This window comes from Solanum stenotomum, chromosome 4 (genome assembly GCF_019186545.1).
Source record: "Solanum stenotomum isolate F172 chromosome 4, ASM1918654v1, whole genome shotgun sequence".
Taxonomy (NCBI): Eukaryota; Viridiplantae; Streptophyta; class Magnoliopsida; order Solanales; family Solanaceae; genus Solanum; species Solanum stenotomum.
In genome coordinates, this window is record NC_064285.1 from 63203332 (window position 1) to 63217113 (window position 13782).

The 13782-nt window shown below is 36.4% G+C and overlaps 1 protein-coding gene across 1 annotated transcript in view; it reads right to left on the reverse strand.

Moving 5' to 3' along the window:
* The window catches only part of LOC125861760 (nuclear pore complex protein NUP205), a 31267-nt gene that overhangs the window by 11193 nt on the left and 6292 nt on the right, over positions 1–13782 (reverse strand). The window contains exons 7-25 of the mRNA XM_049541619.1: positions 12884–12969; positions 12189–12311; positions 11882–12112; positions 9476–9565; positions 8430–8591; positions 7928–8044; positions 7620–7826; positions 5314–5415; positions 5070–5201; positions 4555–4685; positions 4337–4456; positions 4068–4191; positions 3243–3440; positions 2608–2726; positions 2010–2160; positions 664–776; positions 495–576; positions 236–322; positions 44–121 (exon numbers count right to left, since the gene is read on the reverse strand). Coding sequence (XP_049397576.1) covers positions 44–121; positions 236–322; positions 495–576; positions 664–776; positions 2010–2160; positions 2608–2726; positions 3243–3440; positions 4068–4191; positions 4337–4456; positions 4555–4685; positions 5070–5201; positions 5314–5415; positions 7620–7826; positions 7928–8044; positions 8430–8591; positions 9476–9565; positions 11882–12112; positions 12189–12311; positions 12884–12969 — 2453 coding nt within the window. The remainder of the gene's footprint in view (positions 1–43; positions 122–235; positions 323–494; positions 577–663; positions 777–2009; positions 2161–2607; positions 2727–3242; positions 3441–4067; positions 4192–4336; positions 4457–4554; positions 4686–5069; positions 5202–5313; positions 5416–7619; positions 7827–7927; positions 8045–8429; positions 8592–9475; positions 9566–11881; positions 12113–12188; positions 12312–12883; positions 12970–13782) is intronic.

Here is a 13782-nt window from a genome sequence, read left to right on the forward strand (position 1 = left end):
AGATAATTAGAGGAACAAACGAACCACTAGCTCAAAAACAGACCTGATGAAGGGAACTGATACGAAGTGCCTGACTACTATTTCTTTTGGGAAGTGGAGCAATGCCAATTAAATCCAGATGCTGTAAAGATAAATTTAAATAATAATTGAGACAAATATTGATCAAGAGGGAGAATTTTTTTTAAAAAAATGTGCAAGTAATATACAGAAATAATTTCAATCTACACAGTCGCACCTGTACAAAGAACCAATACTTTTTGGTGCTCAACAAATCCATCATAGGATTACAAGTCAGGGGATCGGTACATAACTCATAAAGAAGCTGCATATAGTAATCAATTATAAGCTCACCAAAAGTACAAAGATTTATAGCAGTTTCCAAGAACATAGACTGACAGCCTCTGCAGCTTAAAGTCAATAGACAATCTTTTTTCACATGAAAAGGCAAATAAACAAGAATATACACCCCAATACAATGATCAAACCACTCAAACCTGAAATGCAAATTCATGGAGCAAAGCATTGATGTCAGGTTTCAGAAGTTTTTCCAACACATCAAGAATGATCTTCAAGCAACTGCAGTTAGAAAGAACAAATTTCAATTCCCTGAGTAAAACAAAGGAGCACGGGAGTTAAAATAACATATATCAATTGAAATAAAACCTATAGTGAAATTTTGGCTGAAGCACGGTCCTCTCAACAGCACCATCGACATCAAATTTGAGTAATAGATGTGTGATATTAGGGGCAGGCCGGCTAATATTATCAATAAGCAGCTGCAATTGTAGAACCAGAGAATCAGTCAATGATTGTAACCAACATTTAAGAGGAAAAGAGCACCAGCTTTGACCAAATCCATGCTCTGATAAGTAAAAAACATCACCAAAGAAATTATCAGAAAAGGATGAATTTATTAATGTCAGCATCAAGTTAATGCTGGTAAGAATGTACAATTAGCACCATTACATGTCATGTTATGTGCTCAAAAGATCAAACATGACTTCTACATACGAAGCCGTATTGCACAAAAGTAAGTGAAGAAATACATCTGTATTTGACTATAGCAGCATGCTACACCGACGCCTAAGTAAGAACATCCCTTTTCCAATCAAAGAGATTAGGCAAACTCATTTGATGAAACAGAAGTTTTGGGAAAAGGTACAACTTAATTTCTTCTTAATGTCCCAAGTTCAGGAACCCACAGACTATGATTGCCTAAAGAGAAAAAAGAGAACTTCAAATTCTTATCGGAAAAAAGGAGAGAGAACTAAGTTACCCGTTTCAAAAAAAAAAGAAAAAGAGAGAGAACTTCAAATTAATAAACAAGAAATAGGGAAGCCTAATATATAAATCAGGGTCAGAACTTAAGAAACTCATGAATAAGGAAAACACGGTGTAACATTTAGTAAGGAAAATTAAATGTACACGTTACAAATATGAATGCAGAAATATGTGAAATTGAAAGCAGAAACCAGTTATAAAGTTAACTAGGGAAATTCACAATACATCATAGCAGGCAGGCACTTATCTTGACATTCCAAGGGCACACACAGTATTACTATTTCTAATTATATCTTGTTCATAAAGAGTTTAGGAGTTCTATTCTAGCAACGTATGCAATTACTATAGCAAGTTCTGGGCAATTGATGCTATCAATTGTGTTTACTTATAGATTTCTCAAGTAACTTATATTATTTGCATATAGAAATGCAATACCTTCTTAAAATGTAATTGGAAGTTCTTTTTTTTTAAGTTAAACTAGAAGGTTCATGTTCCCCTAATAGCACAGTGTCTAAGTGGATTAAATTTACAACTTACAATTACACAGTACAATACCACCTAATAAAGAAGACAGACTCCACCTCGTTCAAAGTTTTCAATTAAACATCCTTCTCTGACATTCCTATCCTTCCAGTGAAACATGGCTAAAGAATATGGGATCAAGACATATTGCTAGAGAGTAAATCTCCTATCGTCCAATTCTTATGGTCTTAGAAACAAGTACTTACTTGTAGTATGAGAACACCTGAATCTTCACGGCAATCCTCTATAATTTGACATTCTTCAGATCGCAACTCTAAGCAGGCAGCATAATCCTCAACCAAGCACCCTGCAGCATTGGATTTTAAGAGCAACTGAACAAGCCCGACCATGCGAGAACTGCCATCCACGTAAAAGCATCATCGATATTAGAAATTGGTGCGATAACATGACACAATGCAATCCTTTCTTAATACTTAATATGATGCCACATTTCTTATTTAGGTTGCACTAGAATAGTTTGTGCTATCCATAAAAAACTAATTAGAAGGAAGAGAAGATGTGGAAAACTGTAAAAGGTAAATGCCCTTCTTTTATGAAATAAGTAGCTTCATTGATGGCATCAAGAAGATCTAAAATGGTACCATAAAGGTTAAAAGAAGTATTGTAAAAGGTAAATGCCCTTATTTGAATAGGTAAAAGAAATAGTGAGACACAAAGGAGTGGAGCTTCAATCAACACATTTAATCATGTTGTTTGAACAATCAGGACTTGGAGAATCACAAAGATTTGCGGCAAAGGGAGTAGAAATGAAAAAAAAAAAAAAAAAGAGGATGAAAGGATTACCTGAGGATGTTCATTATTTTGATAGATGATTGTTGAATACGGGGCTGCAAATCATATCTAACATACTCTAATAAAGCCACAACTTGGATCTGATCTTGTGAGAGAATGACATCTAAAGGCTGCATAGACAAGAAGCAGAAGTTAGACAATGAGCTGACATCAAAGGGAAAGGCAACAACATGCAGTCAAACAACTACAACCAAATCATATAAGTTTGAGTAGTGTGTAAACATGCTCACATGGAACAAAGCAGAATCAGTTAAAGAATATTAAATGCAGTAAGTTTGATTCGCTTAATGTCACTACTCTCCATCTATAAGAATATTTCACTTTTGTTCTTCCCTGAAACACCTGTAACTTACTAAACATTTAACAACGCTTCTAGTGGCAATTATTGAATAACTACATATACCAAGGCAAAGTCAAAGCATCTAACCTAAGATCGTTTTAACTAATTGGAAAATAAATAACCATTATGACACTTTACAACTGGTAATAGGGTGTAATCTGCAAACAGTGATTACAAAAAATTTAGCAAGAGGTTATATTCATTCAAGTTAGCAGCTTCTTCCAGTGGAGCTTAGGCTATTGAAAAGAAAAAGCAGGAAACTCGAGATGAAGTTTTAGATTCTTGCCTGATACAAAGGACGCCAATACTCAGACACAGCTAAATCTTTCTCCAATACGAGATTTACAATTTCCAGAGAAAGGAGGACAGCTTGTTCCAGAAGTTGCCCATAAATTTGACTTGTTCTTTCAGAAATTAGGTAATTGACTCCTGGTGAAAGAATACTCATGATATTCCGGAACACAGTTTTACCACTCATAAAATCCTGCATAACAGCAAAAAGACTTTACATAACTGAGTTGCCAACAATAAGTATGGCAATAGTAACTTAATGCATAGCAATACTAGCAAATACTTATTCCCACTGTCACATTTTATGTAGCACAATTTCCTTTTTAAATTGTCCCAAAAAGAACACCTTTTCTAACTTTAGAAACAATTTAAGTTTTTCACTTACCATTTTACCCTTGATGAGACGATTTCTTCCCACAAATATTTATGGCTTATTTCTTTCTTTTTTTGACAAGGTAAATAACTTTATTAATAATTGATGGAAACCTCGTATACAAGCCAATTACCAAAAGAAGAAAACCTACATCAAAATATGGTTCTCAACAAAAGAGATCCAATCCTCTATACAAATAGGGACCTCAGGTACACCAAAAAGAAACTAGAGACAAATCGCTACTTTTGCAGGTTATGAATCTCAAGTCCCAATGGATTCACCCTCATGAGACTTAGTGCCCATTCAAACAGTGCTACATATATTGGATTGGAGGGTGTATAAGATATGAAAAGTTTAAAAAGAAAGATTTAAAAGTTAAAACAAAATTAGATAGCATCAACTGGACGAAGACACACTAAATAACAGAATAGTTTGAGGAATTAATACTTTCAACAACTCTATTACAGGCAGCTGCATCTGCAGCAGAGCAGATTGACCTGTTTCTGACAGCTGAGATTGGTCCACAACACTATCAATATCCTCATCTCTGATACTATACATACTCAACATCCTGCAAACAATATTATTGGACATTAAAGTTAGCAACTTCTTTCATAAATATACAAGCAACGATCAAACCCCTCACAAACAAGGCCCAAGAGGGAAAAAGATAAAAATCTAGAGAGCATCATAGAGAATATTGAGATAAGACTTGCATCTGGAAATGTTTCAGGCAAGCTATGACAAGTTGCCACTTCTCACAAGGATCGGCATAAGCTCTTTGCGGGAATGGTCCAAAGACATGATCATAAATGAATTTAAAGATGCCAATGAATCTGCAAAGGTGTAGCTCAGAATGAGCATCAATACAATTGTCAAAGAATATTAACTAGTAACAATGATATGGTATGTGCAATCACAAAAAGCCCAATACCTATGCCCTCTATCACTAACATCCTTTTCCGTGGCAATAAGTGTATTCAACAAGTTAATGAATGATATAGTTGAAGGGTATTGCTCCCTTCTAGCTTCTATTTCATTCAGCTCAAATCGCATGTCATAAACCTGCATGAAAAAAGTTTTGGATGAGATAGTTCCCCTACAAAAATAGATGAAGTAGAGGGAAGATGGGAGAGAATAAGACAATTTCTTGGGAAGGCAAATCCCAATGCATTAGACCATGAAAAACTGTCGCCGTATTATAAAAAACAAAATTGCAAACTTCAGTCCAGAAATTTGATGGTTTTATCTTTTCCTTTATTTTCGCCCAACCCACCCATTCCAACATCACCCGCCAACAGAGATCATCTGAATCGAGCTCTTAATCGAACAGCTCAACCATATGTATGCAGGACTTCCCCAATTATATTAAATAATTATCACTTTATTATATATAGAAGAGAATCAAATAGCCTGCAACGTAGAGTAAATAACACAGACACCACCAACCTGTGTTGTCAAGGATTGTGTTGTGTTCCCAACAACTACTGGTAGATCATATTGCTCTAAATACCTCCAAGTTGTATCTTTCAGAACTGGTGATACTTGCACAAAAGTAGCTATGGCATTTCTCAATGCACCCTAATAATCACAGGTGCAAAAAAAAAATAGTTGCAGAACTCAGTGGCAGGATCTAACCATGAAATTGAAATAGCAACTAAACGAAGAGTCACATGAAAAACAGAGGACTTACCTTAAGATAAGGAGGGACATTTTCATAACCAAGGAGTTTGAACAATGGTTCAATATCAGGGAACCAATTCTTCCATTCTATGGGATTAGCATTTTCGACAACCTGCAGCACACAATAAATATATCAAGCCTGTTATATCTGCTCACTGGAGCAGAAAAACATATGTAGACAGAATTTCCTCTATGATGTCCTGAAAATGGTTCAAAATCAGATATTGAAAGATATCTCTATTCATAACTTGAGACAAGAAAAGCATGAACTTCCATACAAAATGATTCATATATATCAATAGTTTATTATAGTGCTTAGTAGAAGTACAAAATATACACATAATGTTGCATACAAAGAAAATGGCCAGAATCCAGATAACCAAACTCATAAAAAGTTTGGCACTGGAGTGTCTATAAGGTAAAAGTCTGGATGAATGCTTGTTCAGAGTAGTCCCTTGAAAGATAAATCCCCCCACCCCCACCCACACACCCACACACACAATATATATATATATATATATATATAGAGAGAGAGAGAGAGTTTGGCTGTACAATCTGATGCAAATGTGGGTCAATGTAGAGAAGGCAAAGCTGAATTACCATTCTTGTGAGCCTCTGGAAAGAATGGAAACAGAGTGTCTATTTAAGTATTAGGTAAGCAGGAAAAGAAGAAATTGATAAGTGCAGAGATGCTCTATCATGCACAAAACATGGTGAAGGAATTTACTAAGTTAAATCTGAATACACAACATTGTCCTCTGCCTTGGCATAATCCCATCATTGATAAAATTAATTATCTTATCAAAAAGCAAAATTACTCTGCCAACTGTGAAATATGGCCATGAAGCTTCATTTGGAAAAACAAGAGCATTCCATGGCAAGCTTGCTTTGGGTGGATTGTTTTAAGAAAAAAAAAAGTATCACACTGGTAACTTTTTTAAGATTGGCTTTTCAAAAGATAATTCTTATGTCAGGTTAGACTGGATGTGTAAATCATCATAGCCTTTGTTGTCCGGTAGAAAGGGAGACATTGAACTAATGAACTTATTCTTGAATGTTGGTTGGCGAACCATGTCTTATATCTAAGTGGAGAAAGGTAGAAGGATGAACCCATTATCACCAGGTTCCAAAGCTGAATACAGAAGATTTCTTGGTTATGCAAAAGATGCGGAATTATTTCCTATACTTGTGATCTTTTAAGTGCTTAAACCTAAGATTTTAACTCAAACATTTCACAGACAGAAAGGGGTAATGGCGCAGAAAAGCAAAACAAATATATGCTATGCTGCCACTCTTTTGTATGCTATGGGTGTTACAGGAAGAGAACAACAGGTGTTTTATTGGTGAATGAGACCAGTAAATCAGCTTAAGTACTTTCTGGATTTTGTTTAATTGGTATAAAAATGTGATTATAAATGATATAGATTAGGCATTGTGCACTTTCATAATTACTTTCTTGGAGCTGAAAACTAATGGAATATCTTTACTTCTTTAAGTAACAGGAAAAAGAAAATGTTGACCCTGGAAACTCAAGTTTACTAAGATGTGACAAAAGGATTTCAATCCATGTGCAAACAGGGAACAGCAGAGAGACCTTTTTTCCTTTGGTTGGGGGGGAGGGGTGGGGCGGATGGTGAAGCAATGAAGAGAAACCACAAGTCAGAGAACATTGTCATTGAAAATCAGATTAAAAAAGCTTTGGCATCCTAGAAGTTCCTAACCAGACACAAAGGTCCTCATATAATCTTTCATGAACAAGACAATACAACACAAACTGGGAGAAATATGAAGCCTATTATGTTATCCAACTCTCTATGATAACCCACCAGCATTGCAGTTTATCCAAAACACAGGGAGAGTGTCAACTAAACCTAGGTAATTATGAATATATAGCTGTTGAGAATATAATTAACTAATAAAAGTGTGCTCTCTCTAAAAACTTAAGCTTTTAGATGAGATGGTCACACACTTCAACCTGAGGCACAGGTCCTGGGATCGAATCTCACCGCCACCCAAATTAAACAAGAAATTCCACGTGATTGACCCGTGAAAAAAAGGGCCTCCACGTGAGGGGGCATATTGAGAATATAATTAACTAATAAAAGTGTGCTCTCTCTAAAAGCTTAAGCTTTTAGATGAGATGGTCACACACTTTAACAATAACTATGAAGATATGTTCCCATACAAAGCTCCACAAAAAAAAAAATAGATGAGATAACGTCTTAACAAAATAGCATTCTAGACATAGCATTCTAGTCTATAAAGTAAATGTAAAGAACATAGATAGAAATGAGGCAGGACACTTATACCACTCACCTTTTGCAGAACATTCAAGTAAGCAACGAGTGCTTTGGCATCTCCTTCCTGTATCTCTGGCAGAACTGCCCCAGGACTTTGCAGGGATTGTTTGAACTTCTCCTCATAAATTGATATACAATCAAATAAAGTGCTCCATCCGATAGAACGGAATGTCTTTCCCTGAAGTAACTCAAAAACTTTGGAAGCACCTTCAGCACTAGATGCCTGGATTCAATGCATGACAATCACAAAACTTAGTTACCGCTTGTTTATCATTAAAAGAGATGAAACATTACCAAGTTGGCGATACAGCCAAACTTACATACCAAGGTACTCAGCATTCTCAAAAATGCTACAAGTGTCTGAAAGTTAGTGTGATCCTCTCCGGCGAAGTTGACAAAAGTCCACAAAACATCATTACCAGACAGCAGCTCAGGTTCTTTCTGATAAAAGATCACAAACAAGTAAGTCAAAGTAAGATGATAAATAAAACTGGGAAAAGACAACTTAGCTGTATACATACTTAGCACACTCTTAGTGAGGTTAACTAACTATATATAGTGAAGACTCTTTTTCTCCTTAGTTCATTCTGATATTTGGGGTCCTCATAGAGTTACTTCAACGTTATGATTTCGTTATTTCTGTCAGTTTTATTCATGATTATTCAAGATGAACTAGTATTTTCTTAATGGAAAGATTGTTTTGAGTTGTTTTCCATATTCAAGAGCTTTTGTGTTGAAATACAAAATCTATTTGGTATCACCGTTCATACCTTTTCGTAGTAATAATGCCCTAGGAACTCCAAAATCAGCAGGAAAAGGCACTAACCTGGTAAATTTCACTCACAAACTCCAAGAGAGAGACAAAAGTTTGTGGTGCAGGTTCAGTGGCCTTTTGAAAATGCCCAATTCCCTCCACAGTATAATCATGTGAAGTAGACAAGCGGTACGGACTAAGTGCTGTCATAGCCTTCTCTTTTGCTTCTTTAACCTGTAATAAAAAAGTGAGTGAGTAATTAAATGGAAATGAAGAAGGCACCAATCTTTATGTTCCCACTTGGTATTTACAGAAGTCTCACAGACAAGCCTAAACCCTCGCCAAAAAATAATTTCAAAAGAAGATCACTTGATACGAAAAAACCTTACTAGAATTTAAAGTTTCTTTCCAACAAACCAACAAGACACAGCCTATAATCACGATCGTATGTTCACCATCTAAAAAATTTATGCAAACAATGAACAATAATCTCAATTCCATAGCTCATTAAAAAAAAAAAAAAATCCAATTAAAGAAATTCCTTCGAAAAATTCAAGCGAGTACATATTGAATAGAACAACAAAAAGCACAACCGTGCAATGCACCAAAAGGATACAAGGGATGAGAGGCTACTCCTCAACAATAACATACCCAGTGTAGTCCCACAAAGAGGCTACTCCTCAAGTGCACAAAATCTTTCTCTACTTCATCAAAAGCTCTCTTATCTCTCTCAATACCTAATAGCACACATGATAGAGGAAGCAAGGATGGCATTTTATCATAGGGATACTTGGGGAACATACACTCATTATTCAGCAATAAAGAGAATCCAACTATACATGGGCTTCTACACACCACATAAATACAATTTAGTGAATGTGTAAATTTACGCATTCACTTTATAGGACATGAACTCATTGGCAGTGTACCAAATCCCAGTAAGGTGGGGCTGGACAGCAAGCAAAGCAGGACTCAGACTCCACTAATTGCATGTGCCTTAGAAAGAAAAGAACTACACAATTGGGTGGAAATAACAAGCATAACTTCTTTTTTAGAGGCAATTTCAATCATTTCCCTCAAAAGAAACTAGAATATTGAACAAAAAAAACTAAACAAACCTTGTCCTTGGCCAATGGATGAGACAAAAGGCACGTTATCATCTTGTGCAAATAGGCATTGTACATGTAGATCATATCCTCATCATCATTCTGCCCATGAGAGATAGAAAAGAAACCTGAGATAATTACAAAATGGAAGGACTAGACAATTACGAAAATAGGGTCAAACAAACAAGCATAATATGCTACCAGGACCATGCATCTGTTACACAACTCAAGAAATATGCCAATTATCCACAACAACTACAAGAGTAAAATATCATAAGGAAGGTGAATCATCACGAGACAGTGTACAAAAAAGAAATAACAGCAAAATTACCTAAAAGAGGGGTAGTAGGCCAGCAACCAACAATCAATACATTATGCAGAAAACAGGATGTTTAAGTGATGGGATCTTTTGCCAATTTTTTTTATTAAGTAATAATTTTATTAATGTAGGGCAAAAAAAGTGTGTAGGCTAGTAGGATTCTAAAAGTGAAAACTTAATAAAAATATATGATTTTCTACAACTAACATCCAATATTCTATGCTTATTAGGCACCTCGTGGGTGCACCAAAAATAAATAGGTGATAAGAGGTTACTCCTCAAGTGTACAAAGCACTTTCTACTCCTTGAAAAGCTATCCTGGTTATCTCTCCATATGGGCCACATAACATTACATTTAAGGTACTTTCTAATAGATTAAAGAAGGTCTTGTATGAGATAGTACCTACTTTGCAAAATGTTTTTGTGGAAGGCAAACATATTCTAGATACAGCATTAGCCACTAGCTGCCAATGAAGTGGTTTGATTCGAGAAGAAGGCAAGGAGAACCACGGATTTAGTGCAAACTAGATCTTGAAGAGCCTTATGATCATTGTGACAGTGAGTTTCTTAACTTCATTATATTGAAGACGGGTTTTGGTGCAAGATGGAGGAAATGGATCAAATTTTGCATCTCAACGGCCAAGTACTCATGAATGGTAATCCGTGTAGATTTTTCGGTGTGTGAGTCTGGGCGACTCGCTTTCCCCTATGTTTTTCATTCTAGTCACGGGCTGATGGAAGCATTGAGCAGGATGATGCATAGAGTGTAGCAGGAGGCGACTTCAGGATGTTTTCTCCAACAGTCGCTTGACGATGTACTGTGAGGGTGCCATACCTTTTGTTTGCAGATGATACTTTAGTGTTATGTGATGCTGACAATGCTCAATTGACTTACTTGAGACAAGTGATGACGTGATTCCAGGTGGTGCCAAACCTAAAGATCAATCTTAGAAAATGTGTGATCACCCCAGTCAGCTTGGTAGAAAATATGTAGCTCCTAACACAGGTATTAAATTGTAAGGTAGGGTCTTTTCCTACAACGTATCTTGATTTACCGCTAGAAACATCTAATAAAGACCAAGCAGCTTGGAATCTGGAGATAAAAAGGGTAGAAAAGAGGCATGTAGTTGGTAAAAGAGGTGCCTATCCAAAGTGGAAAGAATGTGTTAACCAAGAGTACGCTATCATCGAGTATTTCCACATATTTCACATTGTTGCTACATGCTCCAGTCAGATTTACGAGGAAGTTGAAGAAACTTGAGAGATTGAGAGATTTTCTATGGCATGGTTCAAGCGGGTAGACGAAGTTTCACATGGTAAATTGGGAGTCTAATACCACATCAAAGTGTTGGTGTAGATTTGGGATTATAAATCTAAAGGGATTTTTTATAAATGGTACTGTTATATTCCTCAGCATTAAGAAATGCGGGCTACCTCCAAGTGTTACAAGGGGAAGAAAAAATAAAATCTAGATTACAGAGAGCCTATGAGATCTACAAGATCTATTTCCTCTATACAATTTCCCTTACACCAAAAAAAAAGTGTGGATAGGCAGTTCCCTTTCACAACATGGATGGGCTTTGATTTGTCTTCAAAGCATCTCCCATTTCTCTCTCTCTCCACACTGACCACCATATGCACACTGTTTGGAAGGGAGATGGAGGACTAGGGGGGTGAGTAATGGGAGTAGGGTGAATTCTTGGTACATAAGTGGCTGTGGGAATAGCATCTTGAGAATCATATACCCAAACATGTAAGAATTTCATGCCAAAAGGACATGTCAGTCTTGTTTGCAAGGGGTAGAAGTCCCTCAGGAATTTGTGGTTTAAGAGGAACTTGCAATTGGGATATCGCAGAATCTCAGAGTTTGGTCAAATCTATGATGCTCGGACTCTCCAAAAATGAAGCCGCACCCATGTCGGATCCTCCAAAATTGCAACAAGAAAATTGAGTTTCATTGTTGTGTGTGTGTGTGTTTGGGGGGGGGGGGGGGGNGGGATCACATGTCATGTTAGACCAGAATAATAATAAGAGGGGCAAGGAGAATTGCTAAGATAAACCATCAGTAGTTGCTTAATCAGAGACAAGTCAATTCTCACCTGATATGCAGGAGTTAGGAGGATCTTATTCAGCCAAGACAAGAAGACATTGTTGGAGAATATAACTTCCAAGCATGAATATATGTTCCTTATATCATTATTTGATGAAGCACTTGCTGATGTATCTTTTGTATCAACCCCGTCATGTATTAACATAAGATGTACAACCCACGCACTCCTTAAGCAATCAAAATAGCCCTCAACAACAGGATCATTCCCAGCGACCATTACCTAGAAAAAGTAATAGAAGGTTTTGAAAATGACAAACCACTGCTTGCCAAACATTTAAAGATGGTTGTCTGCTTACAGATTCCTGAAATTCTTGCCTAAAGGACGCATCACGAGACAAGACTGATGTTTTATCAGGTACTGCACTCAATGCATCTGATATGAGAGCCACCACAAGGGAGAATAGAAGACTATATGTTATCTGCAGTTTTTTCAAAGGAGGATCAGATATAGAAGTATAGAGCAAAATACTAAAGAACAAGAAAAAGGGATAGCTAGAGGGTACATGCCATGCAGTTCAAGATAGAAAATACTTTCACTCTGTCCTCTATTCGGCATTTGAAAAAGAAAAGGAGAATGTAAAGAAAATCTAGATCTGATAATTCTAGAAAATCAAAAGACTGGAACTCTTAAAAGGAACAAAAAATTGAGGTGGTACATAGAGACTGAGGCTGAGCTTTAAAATCCAATTCTGGTACAAGAGTTGAGATGGTATATGGAGACAGAGGCTGAGCTTTAAAATCCAATTCTGGCGTATAATGAAAATATGAAATTCACGTAGTTTGATATATATATCAAGACAGTCAACAAATGACGATGCACTTGGAGAAGTTACAAGGTTCTTATGTGAAAGGATACAGCTTCAAAAAGAACCATCTATTAAATGCCTAACATTCGATGATTTAACTTCCCAGCCAAGCCAATACTTCTGAATTCGTGATCAATAAATTCATCATTAAGCTTGAAAGAACCATGGTCAAAAACTGTGAAAACCTGATGGCTTAAAGTGTCAGTGCTACCACTAAGCCCTGCTGCACTATCCTTTAGAGCAGAAAAGACGTCCTTCACATCTTTAGGGCCTACAAAGAGAAAAGGATAATTACTTTTTCAGTGGTAAAAGAGATACATAAATACACAAATACCAAACTGCTTTTAAAGAGAATAAGCGAGATGTGGAGCAGTCCAGGCATATATGCTATTCCGGACTACACTGGAAACTTCAAACACTGGCTAACGAACATTGCTCATTTTGTGCTGTCCAAAGCACATTAGAAGCTTCATTAAAAGTACACCCATTCAGGGGGACAAAGTCGTGCAGAGAATCATATTGGGGGAAACCATAACATCTTTATAATTGTGGTAGCCAGACCAAATTGCGGGCACCTCGACTATTGCATTAAGCACCTGCTACCTCCCATCAGCACAAGTATTGATTAACTCCGTCCCCAAGGCTTAAGACAAATGGAAAGAGAAGAACCACAATATTAATATAAGAATCAAATGAGTACAGTCTCTTCTACAGTGCAAGAGCACATTGAGGATGTTTTGACTTCAATGTTGGAGTCATATGCAGAAAAATAAGGCCAGACAAACAGATATAGCAGATAAGGAATGATGGAACTCTAACGTACACAACTTCAAAAACATTTAACTATTATTTATGAGCATACAGCCCATAACTTCAGAAAGATATAACTGATGTCTAATGTTATGATCATGCAGTCTTCTAAAACGATGTGACAAAGCAGATTAGCTAAGTGCTTGCTGTACCAGGCCTCTTAAACATGAAAATAACTCTTGGTTATGCACAAACAATATGTATCAAACATTGTCAAGAAGAACTAAAAGAAAATATTAGAATGAATAACCCTCCCAGTGGTCCATTATAGGAT